Genomic DNA, 23916 nt, shown 5'->3' with positions numbered 1-23916 from the left:
TCAGTTAAAGATCTGAAAATCAGAATTCAAATTCCTTTTAACAGTTAGATAATTCAAATTCATTTAATTTAAAGGATTTGGAATAAAGAGTAAGCATCTGTAATGGTGTCCATGAAATTATTGGATAATTGTGGGGAAAAAAATCCCCTTTGGCTCTTTAATGTCTTTTAAGAAAGGAAACCAATACTTGTGCTACTCCCCTTCTGAAATGGTCCAGTGAGTCACTCAGTTTAAGACGCTGAAGGATGTGGAATAAATGTAGCCCTTGGCAGCATCACTCACTCTTATGGAGGGCATTGACTTTTTAATCATTCCTAATCCACACCACTGCTGACCATTTGATAGAGACATAGAGTGAACCATTTTGAGCGTCGTACAATAAGAATCAATGGCTTGCCAATCCGTATTGTAAATATTTCCACTTAATTATTTCCACTTGACGATGTTTAGAACGCAAATGAATATTTAGCTCTGCAGGCCTGGTTGACCGGTCTTGGGCACTTCTTGTCCACTGTTGGAAGAAGTGGGAGTGGGATGTGCAAAAGGTCACAGTGGTTATGACAGCTTGAGCTTTCCCTCGGACCATGCTTGGTAATCCTCATTAATGTTGAATGGTCCCAGTTGTATTTGACAAAGTAGGATTAAACCCACGTATTAGACCCTACATTAACTTGGCCTAAAGGAGTCTGTTTGAAAAGAAAGAATGACAATCTAACAGAACATAAAATACTCTACATCTGCAGTTTGTCTAATACAATTATAACTAACCAAACACAGATTGAAGTGAAGAATAAAATTGTCCCAATTGCCTGCAAGATTGAATGAAATGGATTGGTTTGCAAGCATGCCAAAGACATTTCAATAATGTGGCCTCATAAACAGTGCTGTGTTTTGTTTTCTTTTTGAATCCTTTTTGTTTAGAGCATAACAGCTGATTTGTGTGCTGCTCTTCAATGCTTAAGCTGCTGCTGTACTAATGCAGGGGGACGTGAAGAGAAGTCATGGCTTGTACATTTCTGTTTGGGGCACGCAACCTTTCACTGAGCTTAACACTTTATGTGTTTGTTGGATGGCTGTCATTGTATGATTCAGTCCTGGGGGGCTGTAGTCTGGTACAAGGGATTCTCCAAATCTCTCCACACCAGTATGCACTCACACACACACACACACACACACACACACACACACACACATATACACACACACACACACACACACACACACACACACACACACACACACACACACACACACACACACACACACACACACACACACACACACACACACACACAGTTGTGCCTTAAATGTTTGTTGTTTTTCTTTTTAGCTTGTGTGCTGTTCTGTCCTGTTAGCTGGTGATGGAATTTCTGCAGTTTTATTTTTCTCTCAGATCATTTCTGGCAACCTCCCTCCCTTTTCTATTTCTGCTGCAGCCGAAAATGTTTTAATTGAAGAGAAAGGGCCGTGCTATCGATTTGTCAGTGCAGGAAAGCAGTGCATGCACCCTCTGTCTGTGCAGCTCAGCAAGCAGATGTGCTGTTGCAGCGTTGGCAAGGCCTGGGGCACAGTCTGTGAGAAATGTCCCATTCTGGGAACAGGTAAGGCCAGAAGATCACAGTGTGTAACTTTCTATTTTGCATCACAGATACTGCTATTTTGTCCTCCTTCGCTGGCACCTTTTTTTTTAAAAGCTATGTTGCTTGTGTACTCTGTTGCAGTCAAATTACTATGGAACAGTAGAGCTGCACATCTACTACAGATGGAATTCTGATGCCTTGTTTGCTTGTTCTGCAGTTCTCCCTAAAGTGAAACCATTTATATCATTCAAACCAATGATATAAATGTGCTCAAAACTGAGGCAGGCATTCTTCAAAACATCTGCTTTACTCGAGCATTTCATCTCAAAAGAACACTGTCAAAGGGCTTTATTCCTCAGACTCCGTGGAAGTACTCATGTACATTACCTTGGACGCATTAGAACAGAGTTTCTGCCCTTGTGAACATATTACTTTTTTGTTTCATGGAGTACATTTGCATACAGAGATTAATAGACTATTTTGACATAAATGGAATTGAGGAATACAAGGCAAATACATCGGAGATGCGAGGCCAACTATAACCTTACTGACACCAGAGCAGGTTGAATGTCCTACTTCTGCTTTTCCTTAGGTTCTTGTCCCACATAGGTTGCAGTAGGTTCTGTGGTATGCAGATATTACTGTGAATCAGTTAATTTCAATTGCACATACAAATATGAAGGCTGGAATTATTTATTTAAAAAGAAGAATTTTAATTTTCCTTCCAGTGTTATTTCCCCAGCAGAATCTCACCTCTTTATGTTCCTTCCAATTGTCCCAGTTTCCCAGCTTCCCTGACTGAATGGCCAGTACCTGTGATGGATAATCAAGTGACAGTGTACAAGAAGCCCAGACCTTCCATGCCTTCAGCATAGAAAAGAAACACAGGAAGAAATAAATATTAAATGTTCAGTGATTGTAACCCAACATTAACATTCATATTTTATCTGTCATGCTGATGCAAAAAGGGCAACTATTTTTATCCGGACTATTGCCAAAGACTGAAGTGAGGTGAGGATGGGTGGTGGTTATATGGAAACAACATTTGATGGAACGTATTTCCCAGTCAGTCCAGTAGTGACATTAGTGAAACCTAATTGGGTTTTTAAGGCGACCACCCTATCAAATGGCAGAGCAGGCTCTAGGATTTGTATGACCTACAATTGCTTCTGTTGTTTTTGCAAGTTTGCAGGGACTGTCCCTGCAGACTTTATCCGAGACAATGGCTCACCGTGCATTCTCTTGTTCCGCTGGTCTTTACGAAGATCTGAGAGCCCTCAAGTGATGCAGGCTTATGCCATTAGAGAGACTGGGAATTTGGGGTAACAGGCTGAGCTACTGCCAGCACTGCCGATCATGAATGGACACGAGTGGGGTCAGAGCTTGTACTGTCTTCTTTGGTAAATTTGGCACCTACTTATAATTATTGTGCCTTTATAGAGAGACACAGAATGGAAAGGGAATCAGAATTGATTTATCACTGTCACATCTACTGAAGTACAATGGTAGGCTTGTCTTTCCTATTGTTCATACAGATCAGATCATTACATAGTACAAGGTGAAATAGTAACAGAATATGGAATAAAGTGCAACAGCCACAGATAGAGTGCAGTGCAGGTAAACAATCATTCCAAGATCATACCAAGGAAGATTATGAAGACAAGAGTCTGTCTGATCAAAATAGGGAACTATTCAATAATCTTATAGCGTAAGGGTTGGGGCTGTTCTTGAGTCTGGGAGTACCTGTACTTTCTTCCAGGTTTTCTATTTTCTGCACAATGGGAGAGGTGAGAGGAGAGATTTGGCCCAACACATTTGTCCTGACCATAAAGCACCAATCTCCACAAATCTCATTTTGTATTTTTTATATTCAACTTTTTTTTTCTGGATTGCCCGGGGTAAACTTGGCATCTTCTGCTGTGCACAGTGCAGCCATGCATGTCAGTAGTTAGATGCTGCAGTTCATTACAGCATTACAAAACATATGTTTCTGATGGGAAATACTAGGCTCTTAATAAAAATCATTAGCCTAATAATTTGCAGGTGAAACCATCATCTATACACTCTGCCATGTTCAGACTGGCTTGAAAAGATGCTGATAGCTTCTTTTGATTATGATTCACCCTTTGCATTTAACCTCACTGTTGCTCTGTCTTACAAAGGATTTTCAGAAATGAGAGAGAGAGAGAGACAGAAGAATCACAACTCTAACAGAACTAAAGGAAGGGAAATATTCTTTGTTTAAGCACTATCAGATGCCAAAAATGTGAAGTTAAGAACAGTAAATGCTGATTATGTACAGCCAGTCAGTCAGCAACAGGGTGGAATGATAACATTTCAGATGAATGACCATTCAATAGAATTGAGAAAAGTTAGAGAAAGGCAGGCTTAAAAATGCAGCAAAAATGGGGATGTGGGGTTGGGAATAACAGAGTGCAAGGTGGAGACATTAAATAACAGAAGAGGAGATCTTGCAAGGTAGCAGAGGCTCGGAGGAAGTGAAGAATGCAAAACAATAAACTGAAATGACTATAGGAATTTTGAATGAAAATATAGCACTAAATTACTGGAGATTTGATTAGTTGAAATGGTTGAAACCCTTATTGAGTTTGAAAGTCTTCAATGTGCCCAGACAAGAGATGAGGTGCTGCTCCTTGAGCTTTGCTGGAAACATGGTGGAGGTCAAAGACACAGAGGTCATAGCACAGCATATAAGCAGGGCCTCACTTTATGGTGATGCAGACTTCTGCCATTAGAAACCCTGGGCATTCGGAGAAACAGTCCGAGAATTACAGGATACAGTTGTTGTCAGCAGTTCCTATAACAGAGTGGTACAAACGGGGTTGGAGCTTGGACAGTTTCCATGGTGAACTTTGCAACCACCCACATATTGTGCAGTGATTTTGCACTTAAATATTCTATCATTAGCATACACAAAGGGCAGAAAGACTGACAGAATAAAGAGTAACAGAGAAAATAATATTGTGTACAGTAACCCTTTAGCACATTGCCAGAACTGCTGGAATTTGTTACTGTGGATCAGGGGTACCCAACCTGGGGTCCACGGACCCCTCGGTTAATAGTTGGGTCCATGGCATTTAAAAGCTTGAGAAACCCTGCTATAGATCCATCCTAGTGAACTGGAGAGGCAATGGTGCATAAGAAAGGAAGAACTATAGGGAATTTGCTGTTGATGTTTGTAACAACTTGTAGAAAGGTGCAAGATCTGACACCGCTGGCGTTACCAATAGTGCATGGAATAAGGGAATTGCAGGTGATTTTAGAAAAAAACATTCGTGGAAATGTAACAGATACATTATAGTTCAGGGGTTGCAAATCTATGGTCCATGGGCCCCATGGTAAGGTTCCATGGCATAAAACAGGTCGGGAATTCCTGTTGTAGTTGCTCTCTGAGAGTCTAAAGACTTCCAGAAAGGGGCAGCCCAGGATATTGACTGTGGCACTTGAGGCTGGCTAGAAGTAGGAACAGGTTGGGGGTGTGGTATGAGGGAAGGGAAGGGGTAGAAAGAAGAGGAGGAAAAGGATAAAGAAGCACAATTGAAGGGGTTTCATTAACTAGAGGAAACAAGAACTTCATTTCTGGGCCATATTGTCAGTCCCATGTGGTGTGATGGTTAGGCATGAGGGACACGATGAACTAAATCAAATCTGGAAATTACTGGGGAGGATCCAGCCATTGTAGTCTATATTGAGATCAGCAACATTGGCTTGAGTATCTGGTGCCAGGATCTCAAAGGATGATAATCTATTACTCAAGCTACATAGAAAAGTCAAGAGCTGACAATTGAATGTTGGAATGCGTGAGAGAGGATTTTCTAACTCATGGGTACTGGGCTAGTTTGAAACTATACAACTGAGGGATATTATCCCTCAGATGGATGTGATGAGGGTCCCAACAGTAAGGCAAATGGCTGTAAGCTAATAGATAGAATGTTGGGCTCTGATGAAAAGATTTTATTCATTATGGTCCTGAAATAAATTAAAAGAAAGCAGATGTCTTATTGAATGATTTTAACTTCATGTAAATTGTGTTAACTAAACCAGCTCATGCTTGAAAGGTGGTGATTTCCTCATGCGTTCCAGATAGATTTCTGAAATATGTCCAGAATTAACAAGAGAGGAGTAATAAATTAAACTCTCTCAGTCTAACATGCATGAATACTTATCCAATTATAATGTGATGGAGTTGAATGTAGTGTTTGTAAACAAGAAATGTATAATGCTGCTGAGGTTCTAGGTTTCTGTAATACTGAGACTTGAGGGAAGGCAATGAGGCAGTGACAATCAATGGTAAATTGGACAAATACTCTCCACTAATAGGAAAAAGCCCAGGCCATTTGGAGATTTTCAGGAGAATACATCATTGTGAATCAGAAACAGATTATGCCCTTGGGGGGGTGGGGTCAGAGCTTTACTAACCAAATCAGATGTCACAGACAAAGGAGGCAATAAAAAACTAAAAGAAAATCCATGCAGATACAAATACTGTATCAGATCTTTGAAACTGGAAGAGATTTGGATTTATCCACCTAAAATTGTGTGAGATTTTAGAAATGTGTAGCCAAAATGGAGTATTTTATTAGCCAAAAAAAAAACCCCAAACAAACTGCTGGAGGAACTCCATAGGTTGAGCAACATCCATGGGGGGAGAGTGGTCAGCAAAATGGAAAGCAGATGTTGAATGTTCCTGCCCTTTCAATAAGGTGAGGTTTCTCAGTTAGTTCAACAGAGCTTAAGATATTCATATGTTACTGGGAGAAGCTAATCTGCCACCTTATGAAGAGGTTTCTTTCTTTCCTTCTTTCTTTCTTTCTTTCTTTCTTTCTTTCTTTCTTTCTGTCTGCCTCTCTCTCTCTCTTCCAGCCCTTTGAGCCATGCCACCTAACAACCCCTCCAATTTAACCCTAACCTAATCACGGGACTTTTTACAAAGACAACTAACTTACTAACCTGAATGTCTTTGGACTGTGGGAGGAAACTGGAGCACCCAGGGAAAACCCATGCATTCCATAGGGAGGGTGTACAGTGACATGGGAATTGAACTGTAAACTCTGACGCCCCGAGCTGTGATAGCGTTGTGCTAACCACCCCACTACCGTAGTGCCCCTGGATGCTATCTAGTATCATTAAAGAGGGGAAGGGTGGTGCCATGCTCTGCCATGGCTACTGTAGTACTTGTCACACTGTGGCTCTGCAGTGCGAGAGTACAGGGTAAGATCAAGGTCCACCTAATATCCAATGGTCAGCCACTCACAGGGTTTCTATGGCGGGTAGTCCTGGAAACCATGCACTCACATCTATGGAGAAGTGGAACTTGTGTAGAGCTTCAGTCCTTACCCTGCCACAACAAAGGCTCAGAGGTGCATTAAAAATCAGTGTTGGGCAGATATGAAGGATGATAGGCATTCTCATGACTATTGCTGGTCAATCAGTTTGTTGCTCTGGTGTTGTGTTTGACACAGCTAAATTTTGATTCACGTGCTCACTCTATTACCTTTACCATAGATTCTCAGTTTTACTACATTACGTCCTTCAAAATACTCCTTAAGATCTGTCTCCCTGAACGAACCTCTAGATATCTGTCCCAGATATTTCTGTCTGCAGCTCACTGTCATATTTTTGATTGATTACACTCCTGGTCAGGGCCTTGGGATGCTTAACTATATCGGAGGTGCCATATGCACAAGGTGTAGCTGTTCTTTACTGTTCAGGACGAAGGTGATGTTCCACAAATGGCAGTGGAAATTGAGAACTGTCTCCAGCCTGGGTCAGGTCAGTGAGGTTGTTTGTTAGTGTGATAGAAGCAAGGCAAATAAAGTTAGGCTGCCGATTGACCATGATTAGTTGAACAACTAAACAAGGTTACAAGGGTTTTTTGGACAGTTTTGTCAGATAACCTTAGAATGGTAAACGCCTAGGAAAACACATCATTGGTTGGTTGCATCAAACCTTCTCATATTAGGAACTGTATCTTTTATTTGGTCTCAGCTTCAGTTTAAATGAAGTCAATATCCAGCCCATGCTCAAAGTTCAAAGTAAATTTATTATCAAAGTACATATATGTCACCATATACAACCCTGAGATTAGTTTTTGTTGCGAGCATACTCAATACATCCAATAACTATAATAGACTCAGTGAAAGACCACACCAACAGGGTGGACAACCACCGTGTAAAAGACAACCAACTGTGCAAATGCAAAAGAAAAAAAGACCTATTAATAATAAATAAGTAATAAGTATCGAGAACGTGAGACGAAGAGTCTTGAAAGTGAGTTCATAGGTTGCAGCAACAGTTCAGCTGGGGTAAGTGAAGTTATCTCCTCTGGTTCAAGAGCCTCTGTATCACTACAACAGACAGGAAAAATGGGGGACAGGGATGTAAGTGAGGGAATGGAATTACTCTGAGAGCAAGCATGCTTCACTGGAGAACACGGTCCACTATGTTGTAAGGAAATATATCTAAATACGCATTCATTCATGCCCAGTGCCCTGCTGCTTAGCCAGTGCATGTATTTTTTTTTGTTAAAGGCTTGAAATGCATCAAAACAAAATTGCACATTTTAAAAGTAAGTTCTGCAAAGTGCGAGTCTGCAGGATTGGGTCCCATTCCTACATAACACCAATCCTGTACACTCTTACGCTCTGCTTCAAAAACTTTCTACAGCACAACTAATCACTCAAGATCCAGTCAATCTCTACTAATGATACTAACTGTAAGATGGTGAAACTCATGTGAGGTCTTGGTCAATAGTGTGTTCCTGCTTCTTTGTTTTTTCTCTGCAGTTAAAATGAACATCAAATGGCTATGGTTTGGGTGATTCAATAAAAATGTAATTTCTTGACCTTTTGATAGTATTGAAAACGTTTGTACAGTATAGATATATGAACTAAGCACATGTATTTTCTCAATGTGTATACGTGTATAAAAGTGGACTAATCCCCAGGACCACTGACCTTACCATGCATGTCTAAGAACAGTGTGGGAGGCAGGTGAAGAAATTGTTGGTGCATGACAGAGAGATTCTGCAGCAGGTTGGATGGTAGAAAATGTGCCTTTATGCAGGATGGGCTACAAAGGAAAACCTGGGAACTCTTAACCAATAAGAGTAACATCTCTGTGGAAGGTAAATTACTGGAGTGGATTCTGAGGGATAAGATGTACATGCATCTGGCAAGACGGGAGTTGAGTAGAGGTTGTCAGTCTGGCTTTGTACGTGGGAGTTTTGAGCTTATGCTTTATGTACTTGGTTGAGTATTTAATGATGTGACCAACAGATCAATGAGGAAAGGGCAGTAGATAAGGTCTACATGGACCCCAGCAATGCCTTAGATAAGGTTCCACATGATAGGCTGTTCTGGACTGTTAGATATCAGGGAATCCAGAGAGAGGTGGCTTATTGGATGCACAGTTGGTTTGATGGTAGGAATCAGAGGGTGATTGTGGAAGTGTTTTGTGGACTGGAGGCTTGTGATTAGTGGAGGGCCTCGGATCGATGCTGAGCCCATTGATGTGTGTCATCTATAACAACAATTTGATAAGAATGTACAAGGCATAATCATAAAAAAATACAGCACAGAAACAAGCCCTTTGACCCATCTAGTCCATGCCAAATCATTTAAGCTGCCTACTCCCATCGACCTGCACCTAGACAGCAGCCCTCCGTACTGCTGGCATCTGTGTACCTATACAAGCTGGCAGCTCATTTCACACTATCATGACCGTCTGAGTGAAGAAGTTTCCCCTCATGTTCCCCTTAAACATTTCACCATTTACCCTTAGCCCATGACCTCTGGTAACAGTCCCACCCAACCTCAGTGTAAAAAGCCTGCTTGCATTTACCCAATCTATGCCCCTCATAATTTTTTGCACCTCTATCTCATCTCCTTTCAATCTTCTACATTCTGAGGAGTAAAGTCCAAACCTATCCAACCCTTCTTGTAACTAAGATGCTTCAGATCCGGCAACATCTTTGTAAATTTTCTCTGTACTCTTTCGACCTTACTTACATCTTTCCTGTTGGTAGGTAACCAAAGCTGCACACAATACTCCAAATTGGGCCTCATCAATGTCTTATACAACTTCATACATAACATCCCATCTCCTGTACTCAGTGCTTTGATTTCTGAAGGCTAATGTGCCAAAAGCTTTCTTTATGACCCTATCTACCCATGATGCAACTTTCAATGAATTATGGGCCTGTATTCCTAGATCCCTTTGTTCTACCACACTCCTCAGTGTCTGACCACTCACTGTGTAAGAACTACTCTGGTTGGTCCTCCCAAAGTGCAACACCTCACACTTGTCATGTTTGATAGGTTTACAGATTAATATAGGTTGCATAGCAGACAGTGAAGAAAATTATGGAGTAATCTTGCTTACTTAGAGGGCTGGGGAATGGCAAATGGAATTGAATTCACATAACTGTGAGGTGCAGCATTTTGGAAAGTTAAATAATACTAGGAACTTCACATTGAATAGTAGGGTCCTGGGGGGGGGGGGGGTGTAGCAGGACAGAGGGACCTTGTGTTCAAGTACATGGTTCTCTGAAAGTGGAATCACAAGTGGACAAGATGCTGAAGACAGATTTTGGCACACTGGTCAGGGCATTGAATATATAAATTGGAGGATCCTGGTGAGGTTGTATAAGAAGCTGGTCAGGCTGGCCTTAGTTTTTGTCACCTTTAGTATAGAAAAGATTCTTTAAAAATGGAAAGAGTGCAGAAGGATTCTACCAGGATGCTGCCAGGACTTGAGAAGCTGAAGTATAAGAGGTTGGACTTTATTCCATAGAGCATAGAAGACTGAGAAATTATTCTTTAGAGATGTACTGTATAAAGTCATGTGGGGCACAGTTGGGGTGAATGCACTCTATCTTTTTCCCAGTGTTAGGAATTCGAGAACTGGAAACATACCTTTAAAGTGAGAGGAGAGAGACTTATTAGGAAATTGAAAGGCAGCTCTTTTACCCATGGGTGGTATGTTTGAGGAACGAGCTGCTAGAAGAAGTGGTTGAGGCAAGGATGATGAATTCTAAAAGTTAGTATGACAGGTACATTGATAGGAAAGGTTTAGAGGTTTATGGGCCTAATACTGGCACTTGGGACTGGCTTAGATGAGTATTTTGATTGGCATCGATCAGTGGGACTAAAGTCCCCGGTTCCGTGCATGGATTGATGACTCTCTGTATGTATATATACAGAATGGGATGGTACATTTAAATTGTGCTAAGCATCATTTTATCTTGTCCTAAACAGCTGCCTTCAAGAAAATCTGTCCTGGTGGAATGGGATACCATGTTAGTCAAACATTCAAGAAGGTGACTGTCAAGCCTCGGCCTGATGTTAAGGTTCCCAGGGTTCCTGTTCCTGCAATGACTCAACCCGTGATTAAACACTCTGAGCCATTACCCACTCCAGCACAAGTTCCACCAGAGCAACCCGTGGAGGCCTTCTCCTCCATTCTAACCCCACAGCCTGAGGTGATAATCCCAGAAGGTAAGGACATGTTCAGTTCTTTTTCCATTGGCCTCAGGTCAAGGAGAAAGCTACCTCTCCAGGCCTTTTCCTAATTGATCTACTAGCACATAGAATAATTAGTTTAAGGACCGGAGAGGTCGCTTTCTCTTGAGGGCAGTCCTGCTCCTTATTGAGATAAATTAAAAGCAATCATAATTGCGTTTGTGCCTGGCCATTGCTGTCCAATTCTCTGGAAGTCCAGTGAGGATCCAATAAGGCTGAACCCAGAGATGGAGATATTTGCTGTGTTTATTGAAGGAACTCAGCAGGTTGGGCAGCATCCGTGGAATAGCTTCCAGCAGTTCTGAGTTTATAAGCTCTTATCAGCTTTCTGTCTGATACAGAAAGGAAATTAGCTGCCTTACATTATCATAGACAACTAAAGGATCTACTATAACACACACAAAATGCTGGAGGAACTCAGCAGGTCAGGTAGCATCCAGGGAGGGAAACAATGGAATTGATGAAGGGTCTTGACCCAAAACTTCTATTCATTTCCCTCCATAGGTGCTGCCTGATCTGCTGAGATTCTCCAGCATTCGTGTTTGTGTGTTGCTTCAGATTGCCAGCATCTCCAGTCTTCACTGGGTTTCTGATCTGCCGATGGTTAGCCCAGAAGGTTCTACCCAACTCTTATCCAGTCTTGTCATTACAGAACTCCTCTCTTCCATGGCCATTGCTTATGTTAAAGATTATCCAAGGAACAATTTTCAGTCATAGAAAGTAAACATGTTTGAGATACTTAACAGAATAGAGAAAATTAACTCCGATACTTAGCAAGGTCACTCTTGGTCGGCTACTCTTCTATGGGCTGTAAAAGCCTACATTTGCATGATTCTAGGTGTTATAAGAACATTTCTAAGGATATTGATTTCACTTTAAAAGTGAATATTCTAGAAACATATCTCCAAAAACTTTCACTGAACCTATCTTATTACTCAGCAGGAGGGAATCAGTGTTTTAAAAGAAAGTTAAGGTTAGAATTCTTTTGAAGTATTATTTCTGTATTGCTAAGCCCACCAGGATAATCTGCACTATATTAGTTTTCTTACTAAATGAGAGTAAGTAATGTGAGATTCCTAAATTCTGAAGAGCTGACAGAATGTGAATAATATTGGAAGATTGCACAAAAGAAACCTGAGTCCACAAGGGTAGATTGTACAGGCATGTTACTGCTAAGGTCTTACAGGCAAACTATCATACCGACACACTTTTTCTTTGACGGTTGTTCTGTGGCTCTAAGTAAGTGGGCACCAATATTACATACCTTCAGAATGTAAGTCTCCTTATGCTCCCAACAAGAAACATACATGTATTTTTTTGTTCCCTGGAACCAAGCATTTTCTATAGCTTTAGTAATATCTGCCCTTTCTCTCATCCCAGCAAACCTATTCTGTTTTCACTTTTAATTTGGTAAATTGGTTTACTGTTGTCTTGCATAACGTTCATCCAGATCAATTCATTACAATGGTACATTGAGTTTGTAGAATGTCAAACATGTAGAATAAAATGTTACAGTTTAGAAAAAGTGCAGTACAGGTAGACAATAAAGTACAAGGTAGACAATGAGGTCAAGAGTCCATGTTATAAGAGGGGACTGTTCAACAGTATCATAACTAGCGATTGCAAAATGGTATTGGGGTGGGGCAACTCATTGTAAGCTACTCTCTGCAGGTCCATTCATTACTCCTTTTAGTTTGGTACTGGGGAACAGTGATCACTGACTGGGCTAGCATTTATTGTCTATCCCTAAAAATCCTTTGTGGCTTGCTGAGCCATTTCAGGGGTCACTTAGGAGTCATCCTATCACTACAGTCAGAGCATTCCCAATGCCACCTTCTCCCACATTCTGTAAAATCCAAACACTTACTGGCTTTACTGTCAGTAACATCTCATTAACATTTTAACCTACTGTTAGTAATATCCTCACTACCCCGTACCTACAGTCAGTGAGAAGCCAGATTCCCTACAGTCATTGAGGCTGCATTGTGTTGCCTTAGCCCCTAAGACAATAAGACCAAAAGATATAGGAGTAGAATTAGGCCATTTGGCCATCAAGTCTACTCCACTATTTCATCATGGCTGATCTGTTTTCCCTCTCAGTCTCAATCTCCTGCTTTCTCCCTGTATCCCTTCATGCCCTGACTAATCAAGAGTTTATCAACCTCTGCCTTAAATATACCCAATGACTTGGCTTCCACAGTTGCATGTGGCAATGAATTCCACAGATTCACCAGTGTCTAGCGAAAGAAATTCCTCCTCCTTTTCTCCATTCTAAAAGGACACCCTTCTATTCTGAGGCTGTGTCCTTTGGTTTTAAACTCTTCCATCATAGGAAACATCCTCTCCACATCCACTGTATCAAGGACTTTCAACATTGAATATGTTTCATTGAGGTCACCCTTTATTCTTCTGAATTCTAGTGAGAACAGCCCCTGAACCATCAGGCGCTCCTCATCTGACAAGCCTTTCAATCCTGGAATCATTTTCATTGACCTTTTTTGAACCTTTCTTAATCAATGCAGTTTTATTAGCTATGTTGTTTTAGTCAGTGATGTTACAGAATCATTTGTGTCTATAAACTCCTGGCACCTTGTGTAGCTGCAGCTCAGTGCAGATTGTTTCCACATTTAGTGGGCCAGTACCACTTCGTAGTGCAGTTATTAAATTCACAGTTTTGGATTGACTTGGGCATTGTACATCTCTGAGGACTGTGGCTGAATTTGCTGCACAACTGTTCTCCTTGTTGGACGAGATGCTGTCCCAATGGAACAAAAGTTGGGTCTTGTTTTGTGTCTTCATTTTTCAGTATTTCATTTTACATTTGCTGAATTTTTGAGCTCTCCTTCAATGCTTGCTGTCCAGCTGAAACAGTGCTTCTTATGACAAAGAATATACCTGTACGCTTCCCCCTATTAACTTGCTTAAAACAACCTTCTGTTTAATATGCTTTTATGGACCAGAAACTTATCTGTGTTTAAGAACTGTAATTTTGTTCAGAAGTAAATGTGCAAAGGTTCCAGTGGTTGGCCGTTGGCTAGTATATGGTCACTGATAGTGCAGCCACACCTGTGATATTACTTTGTGATATTAATATAGAAGACCTCAATGCATTTCTATCAAACTTTGCTCAGTCCTGCTTTAACATGGGCGATCTAATATGACTTTAATGCGTATCGACTTGGATCATGGAGATTGTTCTGCACTTACCAAGATTTCAAGTCTCAATCTTGTTTTTGTTAGGATGAAAATGTTGGCACTTTAAGGGGGCTCAGCTGACAATAACATGTCAGGGTATTGTGAAATGTGACTAGACTCTTCAGTGGCCCAAGACCAAAACTTTAGTTATACAGGATTCACACCTTTGGAGCAGTGTTCCTAAAATTTGCTGCCTTGGCCTTACCATCTCCCCCCTTTTCCCCACTTTCTGCTTCATATCCTTTTGGAACTTGTTGTGAGGAAAGTTCTTCAAGACTCGTCTCTGTATTAAAGGTGTTGCAATCATGCACGATGATAGCATCTACGTCTGCTTATTATGTAAATGAAATACATACGAGCCTTGATGTCGGATCCTGACCCAAAGCATCAGCTTACCCCTTTGCCCCCAAAGATCTGCTTTACCCATTGAATTTCTCCAGTAGTTCGTTTTCCTTTCTCCAGATTGCACCATTTGCAGTCTTGTGTCTTCAAAAGAATTGCTTGCTTTGACAAACCTTCAAGGCTAAATTTGTGAGCTAAGAACGCACTGTGATAGCAGGTGATGTGAACTTAGAATAAAAGTGAAATTCACGGATAATTTATACATTATTTATATATTTAATTTTAATTCTAAATACACAGCATCTACAAGTGTGAATTTAGTGTTTTGATAGAATTGCAGTGATGCACCTTATTGGAAAAGAGGTTGATCTTGGTCTCATAGAACATCGAACAGTACAGCACACAACCCAGCCTTTTGACCCATAACATTGTGCGGAGCCAGCTAAAAAGCAAAGAAAAATCACCAAACACTAACCCTCTCTACCTACAGCACATCCATATCCCTCCACATTCCTTACATCTGTGTGCCTATCCAAACGCCTCTTAAAAACATCTGATGTATTTGCCTCCACCAGCACACTAGGCAGCACATTCCAGGCATCCACAATTCCCTAAGTAAAAAATGTAACCCCCTCCCCACATCATTCTTAAACCTACCCCTACTTTCAGTGCATGCCCTCTGGCATTGGACATTCATACTATTAGGCTCCTTTGCCAATCTGCCCATTGAACACCTGTCTTTAGAAATATCGGATGTTTAACAGAGGTGTATTTGATACTTCTATTAAATTTGAAAAGATATGGAGACCATTTATTCAATATTTTCATATGATGTAATATGACCCTGTTCCAAACCTATTTGTTTTTCCAGCTTTAATCTTATTTATGTTGAGAGGATTGGAGTTGACGACACTGATGTTTATGTATTCTTGTGAGATATTATAAACAGCCCTTTTTTTTCTTTTTCTAGTTTTTCTTTTTTTTACATTTTTTTCTTCTTTATTAGCTATTAGATTAGTAGTTTAGTTATTTTTGCATATCATTTTTTTCTTTTTTTCTGTTTTTTTAATATTATATATTATCAAATATCTAGATTTACCTTGTTCATGTTTTGGGAATACTCATTTATACTGTAATCATTGCTTATGTATTCTTTCATGTGCAATGGGAATGTGTATGTTTGTAATCCCTTTATTAAAATATCAATTGTATTTTGTTCATATTATTAATAATAATAAAAAGATAGCAAAAGGATGTTTAACAGAGATAGAGCAGTATTGAAGGCCACATGGTATCTAAGAGTTCTGACTTTTCCCTATGCCTCCATCAGTTAACTGCTCTTGCTATCTTGCCCAGTAGTGTAACAGGAGGGCCCTACAACAGCTAGTTAACATACCCAATGCATCCTGGCACCAGCCTACCCACCACCAAGGCTGAGCAACACCTTTACAATGAAGCCACCCCACCACCTCTATACATCACCTAGCATCACTTAATGTACACACACACACACTCACACTCACACACACATGCACAAAAATATATATATAACAGTTCCTTGTACATTGTGTTTTATAGAATTGCTTTAATATTTATTTTTTGATGCTGCATTGGATTGGGAGTAACAATCATTTTGTCCTCCTTTGCACTCGTGTGCTGAAGAATGACAGTAAACAATCTTGAATCCTAAAGTTTCTGTTTGAAAAATGCTGCTGTCAATTGGACTCAGAAGATACAAGCTGAACTAGACATGCAAGCTGTTAAAACAAAAGCCTTAGTAAAATCTTAATTGAGGGTAATAATTCCAGTAGGGTAGAGTCTTTTAAAATGCTTCTTGACCGAGAGGGAATACAATGTAAGCTTTGTCTGAGAAAACAATGTTCTACACAACAGCAGAAAAAGCAAACTTAATGTGATGCAGACATTGAGAGGGGTGCATTTGTGCCTGAAATGATCTTTGATTTGATTTATTATTTGACTGCGTGGCTCCTCTTTAAAATGAAAAATGATTGAAATCATTCATTGCAGTTCCTTTTGAACTGTTGATTCAGTCCAGCCCAGCCTGAAGGTAATGGCTCCTCTGCTGACAAATAGTTACAGGGTCTGCTGCTGTCTTCTTCCATCTCACCTAGACAGTGAACTCTGAGTAACCAGGTTCAATCAAAGCGTTGACATTTTTATCTCCTCTCCTCCAACTAATTCATTGAGAGAGCTCTTGAGACTGGCCAACATGTGGCTTATTTGGCCAATGTCAATATATTAAGTTTATTCACAAATGAAATGTGGGCTTTATTGGCAATGCCAGCAGATAATACCTGTACATAATTGTCCTTGAGAAAGCGGTGGTGAGTTATCTTGTTGGAAACTGGCAGTCTTAAAATGAAAGGACTTGTATATTTTGGCATAGTAGTTGTGCATTAGGTGAGCTCCTGTGGCTTTGGTGCTGCACGGAGACTATCTTGGATAAGAACAACAGACTGGTAGGGAATACCTGGAATTCTTTGCCCTGGAGGTCATAGGAAGTATTTAAAGAAGAAAGATAAATTTCTGAAAGTAGAGAATTTAGGGCAATGAGGATCTGACTTAGAAGGAGAGTTGAGACCCGGAACAGAAGAACTGCTGGGTGTATCGAATGTCAGGGCAGACATGAGGGCTGGGTGGACTAGCCCTCTGCTTCTAGTTTTCTGAGAATCCTGCAATTATAGTAAAAAAAAAAGTTGTTTATGTCTCAAAACCTTCCAGGAATAATGAAGAAACCACAGGATTGGAGTGAATGGGGAGATCAAAGAAATTAGCATGAGTAAATATTAGTATTAGAGGAATTAATGGAATTGAGAGGCAATTATTCCTTGAGCCTGATGACCTATATCATGTGTTTGTGAAAGGGATGATTGTGGAGATAGCGATTTATGTTTCTCATCTTCCAAAATTCCATGGATTCTAGAATGATTCCCATTGGCTGGAAAGTAGCAAGTGTTATCCACTATTTAAGAGAGGAGAGAGAGAGAGGGAGAGAGAAACAGGGAACTATCAGCAAATGAGCCTGTTATCTGTGGATCTGTGGTAGGGAAAGTTCCGCAATCTGTTATTAAGGAAGTAATAACATGGCGTGTAATAATAACATTGGGTAGAGTCAACATAAAAATAATATGAGAGGAAAATGATATTTGATGAATTAGAATTCTGAAATTGTAACTAGTAAGGCAGAAACAGGTGAGCCAGAGGATGCAATGAACTTAGAAGCGATTGAGAAGGTGATTAACAAAATTAGAATGAATGGCATTGGGGATAATATTTTTCCATGGATTCAGGATTAGTTAATGGATAGAAACAGACAGAATGAAAGGGTAGGTTTTGCATTGAATGACTGTGGTGAGTGAGATGCCAGGATCATATGTCATATATCTTATGTTTGATCATCATACAAAATAACACGGCTGTAAGAAAGAAATAGAAAGGCTTCAGGGGACATAAGCACTTTAAGTGAAAGGGGATGGACACTATGGACTAATTGTGGGGTAAAAAAAGAGGGTATCCACATTAGTGTTCAGGTGGTGATTGTAAATAACTGAGTGTTGATATACAGGACAGTAAGCAATTAGAAAGGCATTCGGTATATTGGCCAATATTGTAAGAGTACAAATGTAGAGGTGTTTTGTTTCAATTGTACAGTGCTCTGATGAGATCACATTGGCATACTACGTCAAGGTGAGTTTTCCTACTCAAGGAAGAGGTAAAACTTGTTACTTTGGAAAGTAGTGAATGTTCTACCAGACAAAGTATATTTCATCCATTATTCTGCAATGGCTCAAAACTAAATTCTGGGATAAAGTGAGGCCTTTTCACGTACCATTAATCTAAGGCAGCTCACTGCCATAGGATATTGTATTTCCACAGCTAATCTTTTTCCTATTTCAGCAGATCCAAAGCTGCTTGTTTTGCTAAATTTTCTTCAAAGCTTTTCCAGAATCGTACAATATTTGTAACATGAGATTGAAAAGAAGAACTCCTGTTTTATGAGCAAAATCATGTTCCATTTCTCGTGACTAACACTTTATTTTGTTGTGTTCTTCTTGTTACAGTGGGCACCACCACACCAGAACAGGTAGGTACAGTCCTGTGGTTATAATGGCAAAGTGATTAGATTCAATATAAATGCCTTACTCTCATAATTGTACGCTCATTATGTGCTCCAGTGAAGAGATTGATTAGTGTTTGCTAGAGTGTGTCAAAGATAATCTTGATGCGTGCAATGCTAACATCCCCCATAGATGGTGTGGTTTACATCCGACCTTCACAAATGAATGCAGGAGGCCCAGTAAGTACATGGATGGTTGGGAACAAAGCAGTTGGGTATTATGGAAAGAAGCTGAGTCTTGCCTCCCTGATAAAGGGTCTCGGCCCGAAACGGCGACTGTATTTTTTCCGTAGACGCTGCCTGGCCTGATGAGATCCTGCAGCATTTTGTGTTTCTCACTCCCTAGCTGGTTTGATTTGTAAAGATTGAAGTGGACATTAGTATTTACAGTTGCATTTTCCTGATCAAAGTTATACAACTCATGTAGAAACTGAAAATGAGGGAAGGTAAATCTAAGAGAAAAAAAGCACTAGAGGCAGAAACAAAAATAGACGGAGGTGTCGGAAGAAATATGAATGAAGAGACAAAGATGAAAGTGAAGAAGGACAAAGAAGAGACAGAGGAAAATAAAGACTTTAGTAAAGAGATATTGAGGGAGCAGAAGAGGGTGAAGTAAAGAAGAATTTCCAGCATCTGCAGATTTTCTCATGTTTATGATATACTGTATGTGGCATAAGTGAAAAACTGAAGAGAGCACTGAAGAGCAAGGTGAGATTTGGGAAAAGAGAAATGGAGGAGATGTGGACAGAAGCAAATTAATAGACTTGAACAAATAAATGAATGGACTGTAAGAGGTGGACGATCAGAACAATAAAATATTGGTGATACTCAGCAGGTCAGAGACAGATTTGTGGTTAGGTGAACAGTCTTTCATAATAATAGAATACTATATACAAATGATTCCCTGAAGTAAAGGATAAGCCATGAGACCAATTGTGCTTCTGCCCGATTTAAAAAGTGCTTTAATAAGATATTACACTGGCCCTCCTAGGATTTGGATGATTGCTGTGTTAGGCCAGTGATTTTAGAACTAATGATTTTTTTGTTCACCAAAATCTGTCTGTCTTTAAAATGATAATATAAAAAATCTTTTGTTTGCACTTAGGAACTTGAAAAGGAGAAGGTAGTTGTAGAATCCAGCCTCCCTCAGCTATCTCCCAGTATTAGTACGATACAGATTGACTCCGACTTCCCTGGTATGTTCTCTTTTTATCACAACTAACAAACACCATCCTTTCTCTGTGTGCAGCTGTGGCAACAGGGTTTATAAGCGTGGGTCTATTTCTGATGTGGCTGTCAACCAAGTCTGTTGGTATATTTCAGTTAAGCACTGATTTTCCATTATATGCAGCATGGGCTTTGGAAATACGTTTCCTGAATCTTAACAGGGCCAGCTGCCTGTGAAAGTTCCCGAAGACTTTCCTTCCCCAGCTTGTTTCAAAACTCTACTCCTTCAACCGTTCCTTGTGGAAGGCAGTACAGCTCAAGTTAAGAATGTCTGTTTGTTTGTTTATTGATTGATTGGGATACAGTGTGGAATAGGTCCTGCCACCCCTTCAAGCCACACCATCCAGCAAACCCCAATTCAATCTTAGTCTAGTCATGGGATATTTTAAAATGACCAATTCACCTGTCAACTGGTGCATCTGAGGAAGCCAGAGCACCTGGAGGAAACTCACATGGTCACAGAGAGGATGTACAGGTTCCTTACAGACAACAGTGGGAATTGAACCGGGGTTGCTGGCTCTGTAGAACGTTGGGCTAACCATCGCACTACTGTGCCAGCCCATGCTGCCACTTAATTTGGTTCCACAGAACCGAAGAAGCTCTTACTGTTGACCATTGCTGCAGGCAATCTGCTAAGGTTGGATAGCCTTGTCCATCGATTATGCTGCATCATCATTGTGAATCTATACTGAGATTTGACACCTCTGACCACTGTTGTTTTAGCTGCCTTTCCATAAACTACTGGCATTTAATGCATGTTTAAAAATGCTTTGATGTGCTATTTGCTACTCATGTTTGTATATTTCTTCCTCTCACAGAAGTGGTGGAAAAAGCCTCCCCACCAAGCCCAGTGCATATTGCTCATGAGGTGTCTGCATCCAGCTTGACCCATTTCATTGCGTCCACTCAAGTTGCAGGTACAGTAAGCATGCTCTGTGAGAATTTCCGTCTCCCTCCCAGATGATTGCCAGTACTATCACTGGGGTGGCAAGGTCACATTATGCTATTGTGCCACCAGCAATCGTGCTTCAGTTCCACCACAGTCTGTGAAGTGTTGGTGCACTCTCATCTGTCACTGTGTGGGTTTTCTCCGGGTGTTCCAGTTTCCTCCCACATTCCAATCAGTGCAGATAATGGACTACCTCATGCAATGCTTTCAACGATTTCACCCTCCAAATCTTCATTTTCATTGTAACATTCAAGATGACTGTCAATGCTTTCATAACTCCTAACGTGTTGAAGTGGTGAAATCATTTCATGTTCACTCCCAGCTGTTTCTGACATCTTCATGCCTGAATGTTTGAAACTGCAGTCAGCAAAACAGTTCAGAATTATCTTACTGTTTATTTCTCACAGATTTAATTATCTGTGACAGAAATCACGGCTTTTTGAACACAAATACGCACAACTGATGCTCTTACAAGCTTATATAATATAAAATTGGGAAAGGGCAATCGGTTGAAGATGTCCTTTCAGAGTTAAGTACCATTTCCCTCAGTTGTTTTCACCATATATCTTGGAGCGGTTTTCCCTGGAAACCCAACTAGTTCTTACCCAAATTTCTTTAAACTACTTTAATGAATACACCCAGTAATCTACTGAACAAGGATATGATCCATTGAAAGGTAAAAGGTCAACCTCCCCTTGCAACTTTCTTAGTCCTGGTTTCCTAACATTTAGCTGAAGCTCCCAAAATTGGACCCATTTGAACAACGTAGTGGATTGTATGAATTGTAGGATATTGTTGCGCCTTTTTGAATGAGTTACTTAAAGACTTCTTTGTGTAGGTTACTACTGCATTTCTTGAAAAATCTCCACACCATCCACTTGAGGACTGTGAAGTTACTGCATAAGCTTTGTTCTTAGTGCACTGCTTTGTTGCTGCCAGTGTTGGCATGCTTTGGGAAAATACATAACTTTATCTGATTGGAATATGTTCAGTTTCAAGTAGATTATGTTTTGCTGTATGGAGCAGTAATTTTGAATTAACCACTGAGAGTGCAGCAACAGGATCTTTAGAAAGAATGGGGAACTTTTCAGTAGCACTTCGGTCAAAAGTAATGTGTGTGTATACCTTCTGGTGGGAGAGTTGATCTCTATTTGCAGTGCTTAGTGTGTGTTTGCTCTTGGCCACTGGCTTCAATCCCTTTTGTACAATCAGCTCCATGGTAGTTCATGGAAGAAACAATATGGGAGGTCCTTATTCCTGGAGACTGTATGGCCAACAAAAGATTGCCTTCTACATTGATTGTCCTGCAGAGGCATTTACATTACATTGTCGGAAGTAATTCCTGGATATGATATCTCCCAAATATTAATGTAATTTGTAAATAATGAGGGCCTTTAACTTCCGAGAGCATTTACCTGACCCTAACCTTTTTACGTCTATGATTCTCTTTTGTTAAAACCTGTAGGGCACAGTGCTTTGTGGTATTTTAAATAATTTAAAAATAAACAAAGCATTTGGGTCAACCCAGCATTTCAGCCTCAAACATTATCTCTCTGCAGCTAAACAGGTGAAGGGTGTTTAAAGCAAGTTTGGCTCTATAATAGGAAACTAAAATAATCAAATTAGTTTGGTATATTTGGTTTCCTAACAAACATCCTTGGCAATGTTTATTTAAAGATTCCACATAGCTTTGCAAAGGTTCCTTCTGTATTTAGGTGTGTTTGCAAATGTGTCTTGTCTAGTCAAGTTAAATCTTCAGACAGCTGTGATCGGGCATTGTAGGATATAGTAAGAATGAAATGATTGTTGGACGCTTGAGGAGCTTCCCTAAGATTGCACGGTACTAGTTTGCAAGAGTCCAACTCTGTTTGATCCTTATATGGACGTGTATATCAATATCAAACAAATATCTTCTCTGGCCTTTTAACTTTTCTACCTATCATCTCCTAGCTTCTTAATTCAGCTCCCCCCACCCCACCCACCTGGCTTCACCTATCACCTTTCAGCTTGTACTCCCTCCACTTCTGCCAGCTTCTCATTCTGGCCTCATTTAGGAGACTCGTAGATTGACTTATGGGTAAAAGGAACTTCTACTCCTATGTCGACTCAGGCCTAGGGGGCCGGTGTCGGGTAAAAGGAAGATGGAGGGTTATGGGCTACGGGGAAGGTTTAAGTTGATTGTGGAGTATGTGTTTATAGGTTGACACAACATTGTAGATCAAAGGGTTTGTACTGTGCTGTACCGTTCTATGCTCTAAGCACATGAGGCAGCTGAACAAGGTAAGAGCCCATGGCATTACAGGAAAGATTGGCTGTCTGACAGGAGGCAAAGAATGGGAATAAAGGGAGCCTTTTCTAGTTGGCTGTCGGTGACTAGTTGTGGTGTTCCACGGGGGCTGGTGTTGGGACCGTACATTACATGCCAATAATTTGGATAATGGAATTGATGGCTTTTGTGGCCAAGTTTGTGGATGATATGAAGATTGGTGGAGAGCTGGGTAGTGTTGAGGAAAAAGGGAGGCTGCAGAACAATCTAGACAGATTAGGAGCATATGCAAAGGAGTGGCAGATGGAATACAGTGTAGAGAGGCGTATGGTCATGCACTGTGGTAGAAGGAATAAAGGCATAGGCTGTTTTCTAAATGGGGAGATAATTCAAAAATCAGAGGTGCAGGGGGACTTGGGAGTCCTTGTTCCGTATTTCCTAAAGGATAACTTGCAGCTTGAGTTGGTGGTGAGGAAAGCAAATGCAATGTTGCAATCATTTTGAGAGGATTAGAATATAAAAGCAAGGATGAAATGTTGAGGCTTTATGAGGCATTGGTGAGGTCTCATTTGGAGAACTGCGAACAGTTTTGGGCCACTTACCTAAAAAAAAAGATGTTCTGACATTGCAAACACGAGGAGATCTTCAGATGCTGGAAATTCAAGCAACACACGCAA

The 23916-nt window shown here is 40.4% G+C and overlaps 1 protein-coding gene across 3 annotated transcripts in view; it reads left to right on the top strand.

Moving 5' to 3' along the window:
- The window catches only part of ltbp1 (latent transforming growth factor beta binding protein 1), a 416523-nt gene that overhangs the window by 228197 nt on the left and 164410 nt on the right, over positions 1 to 23916 (top strand). For 2 of the 3 annotated variants that reach the window (XM_059985624.1, XM_059985626.1), the window contains exons 11-15: positions 1437 to 1601; positions 10859 to 11098; positions 18742 to 18764; positions 19903 to 19993; positions 20843 to 20941. In XM_059985624.1, the coding sequence (XP_059841607.1) occupies positions 1437 to 1601; positions 10859 to 11098; positions 18742 to 18764; positions 19903 to 19993; positions 20843 to 20941 (618 nt within the window). The remainder of the gene's footprint in view (positions 1 to 1436; positions 1602 to 10858; positions 11099 to 18741; positions 18765 to 19902; positions 19994 to 20842; positions 20942 to 23916) is intronic. The other variant, XM_059985625.1, reaches the window with a different exon arrangement.

Source organism: Hypanus sabinus, chromosome 12 (assembly GCF_030144855.1).
Source record: "Hypanus sabinus isolate sHypSab1 chromosome 12, sHypSab1.hap1, whole genome shotgun sequence".
NCBI lineage: Eukaryota > Metazoa > Chordata > Chondrichthyes > Myliobatiformes > Dasyatidae > Hypanus > Hypanus sabinus.
The sequence above is the reverse complement of the archived record's forward strand: the minus strand, read 5'-3'. Positions and strand labels throughout refer to the sequence as shown.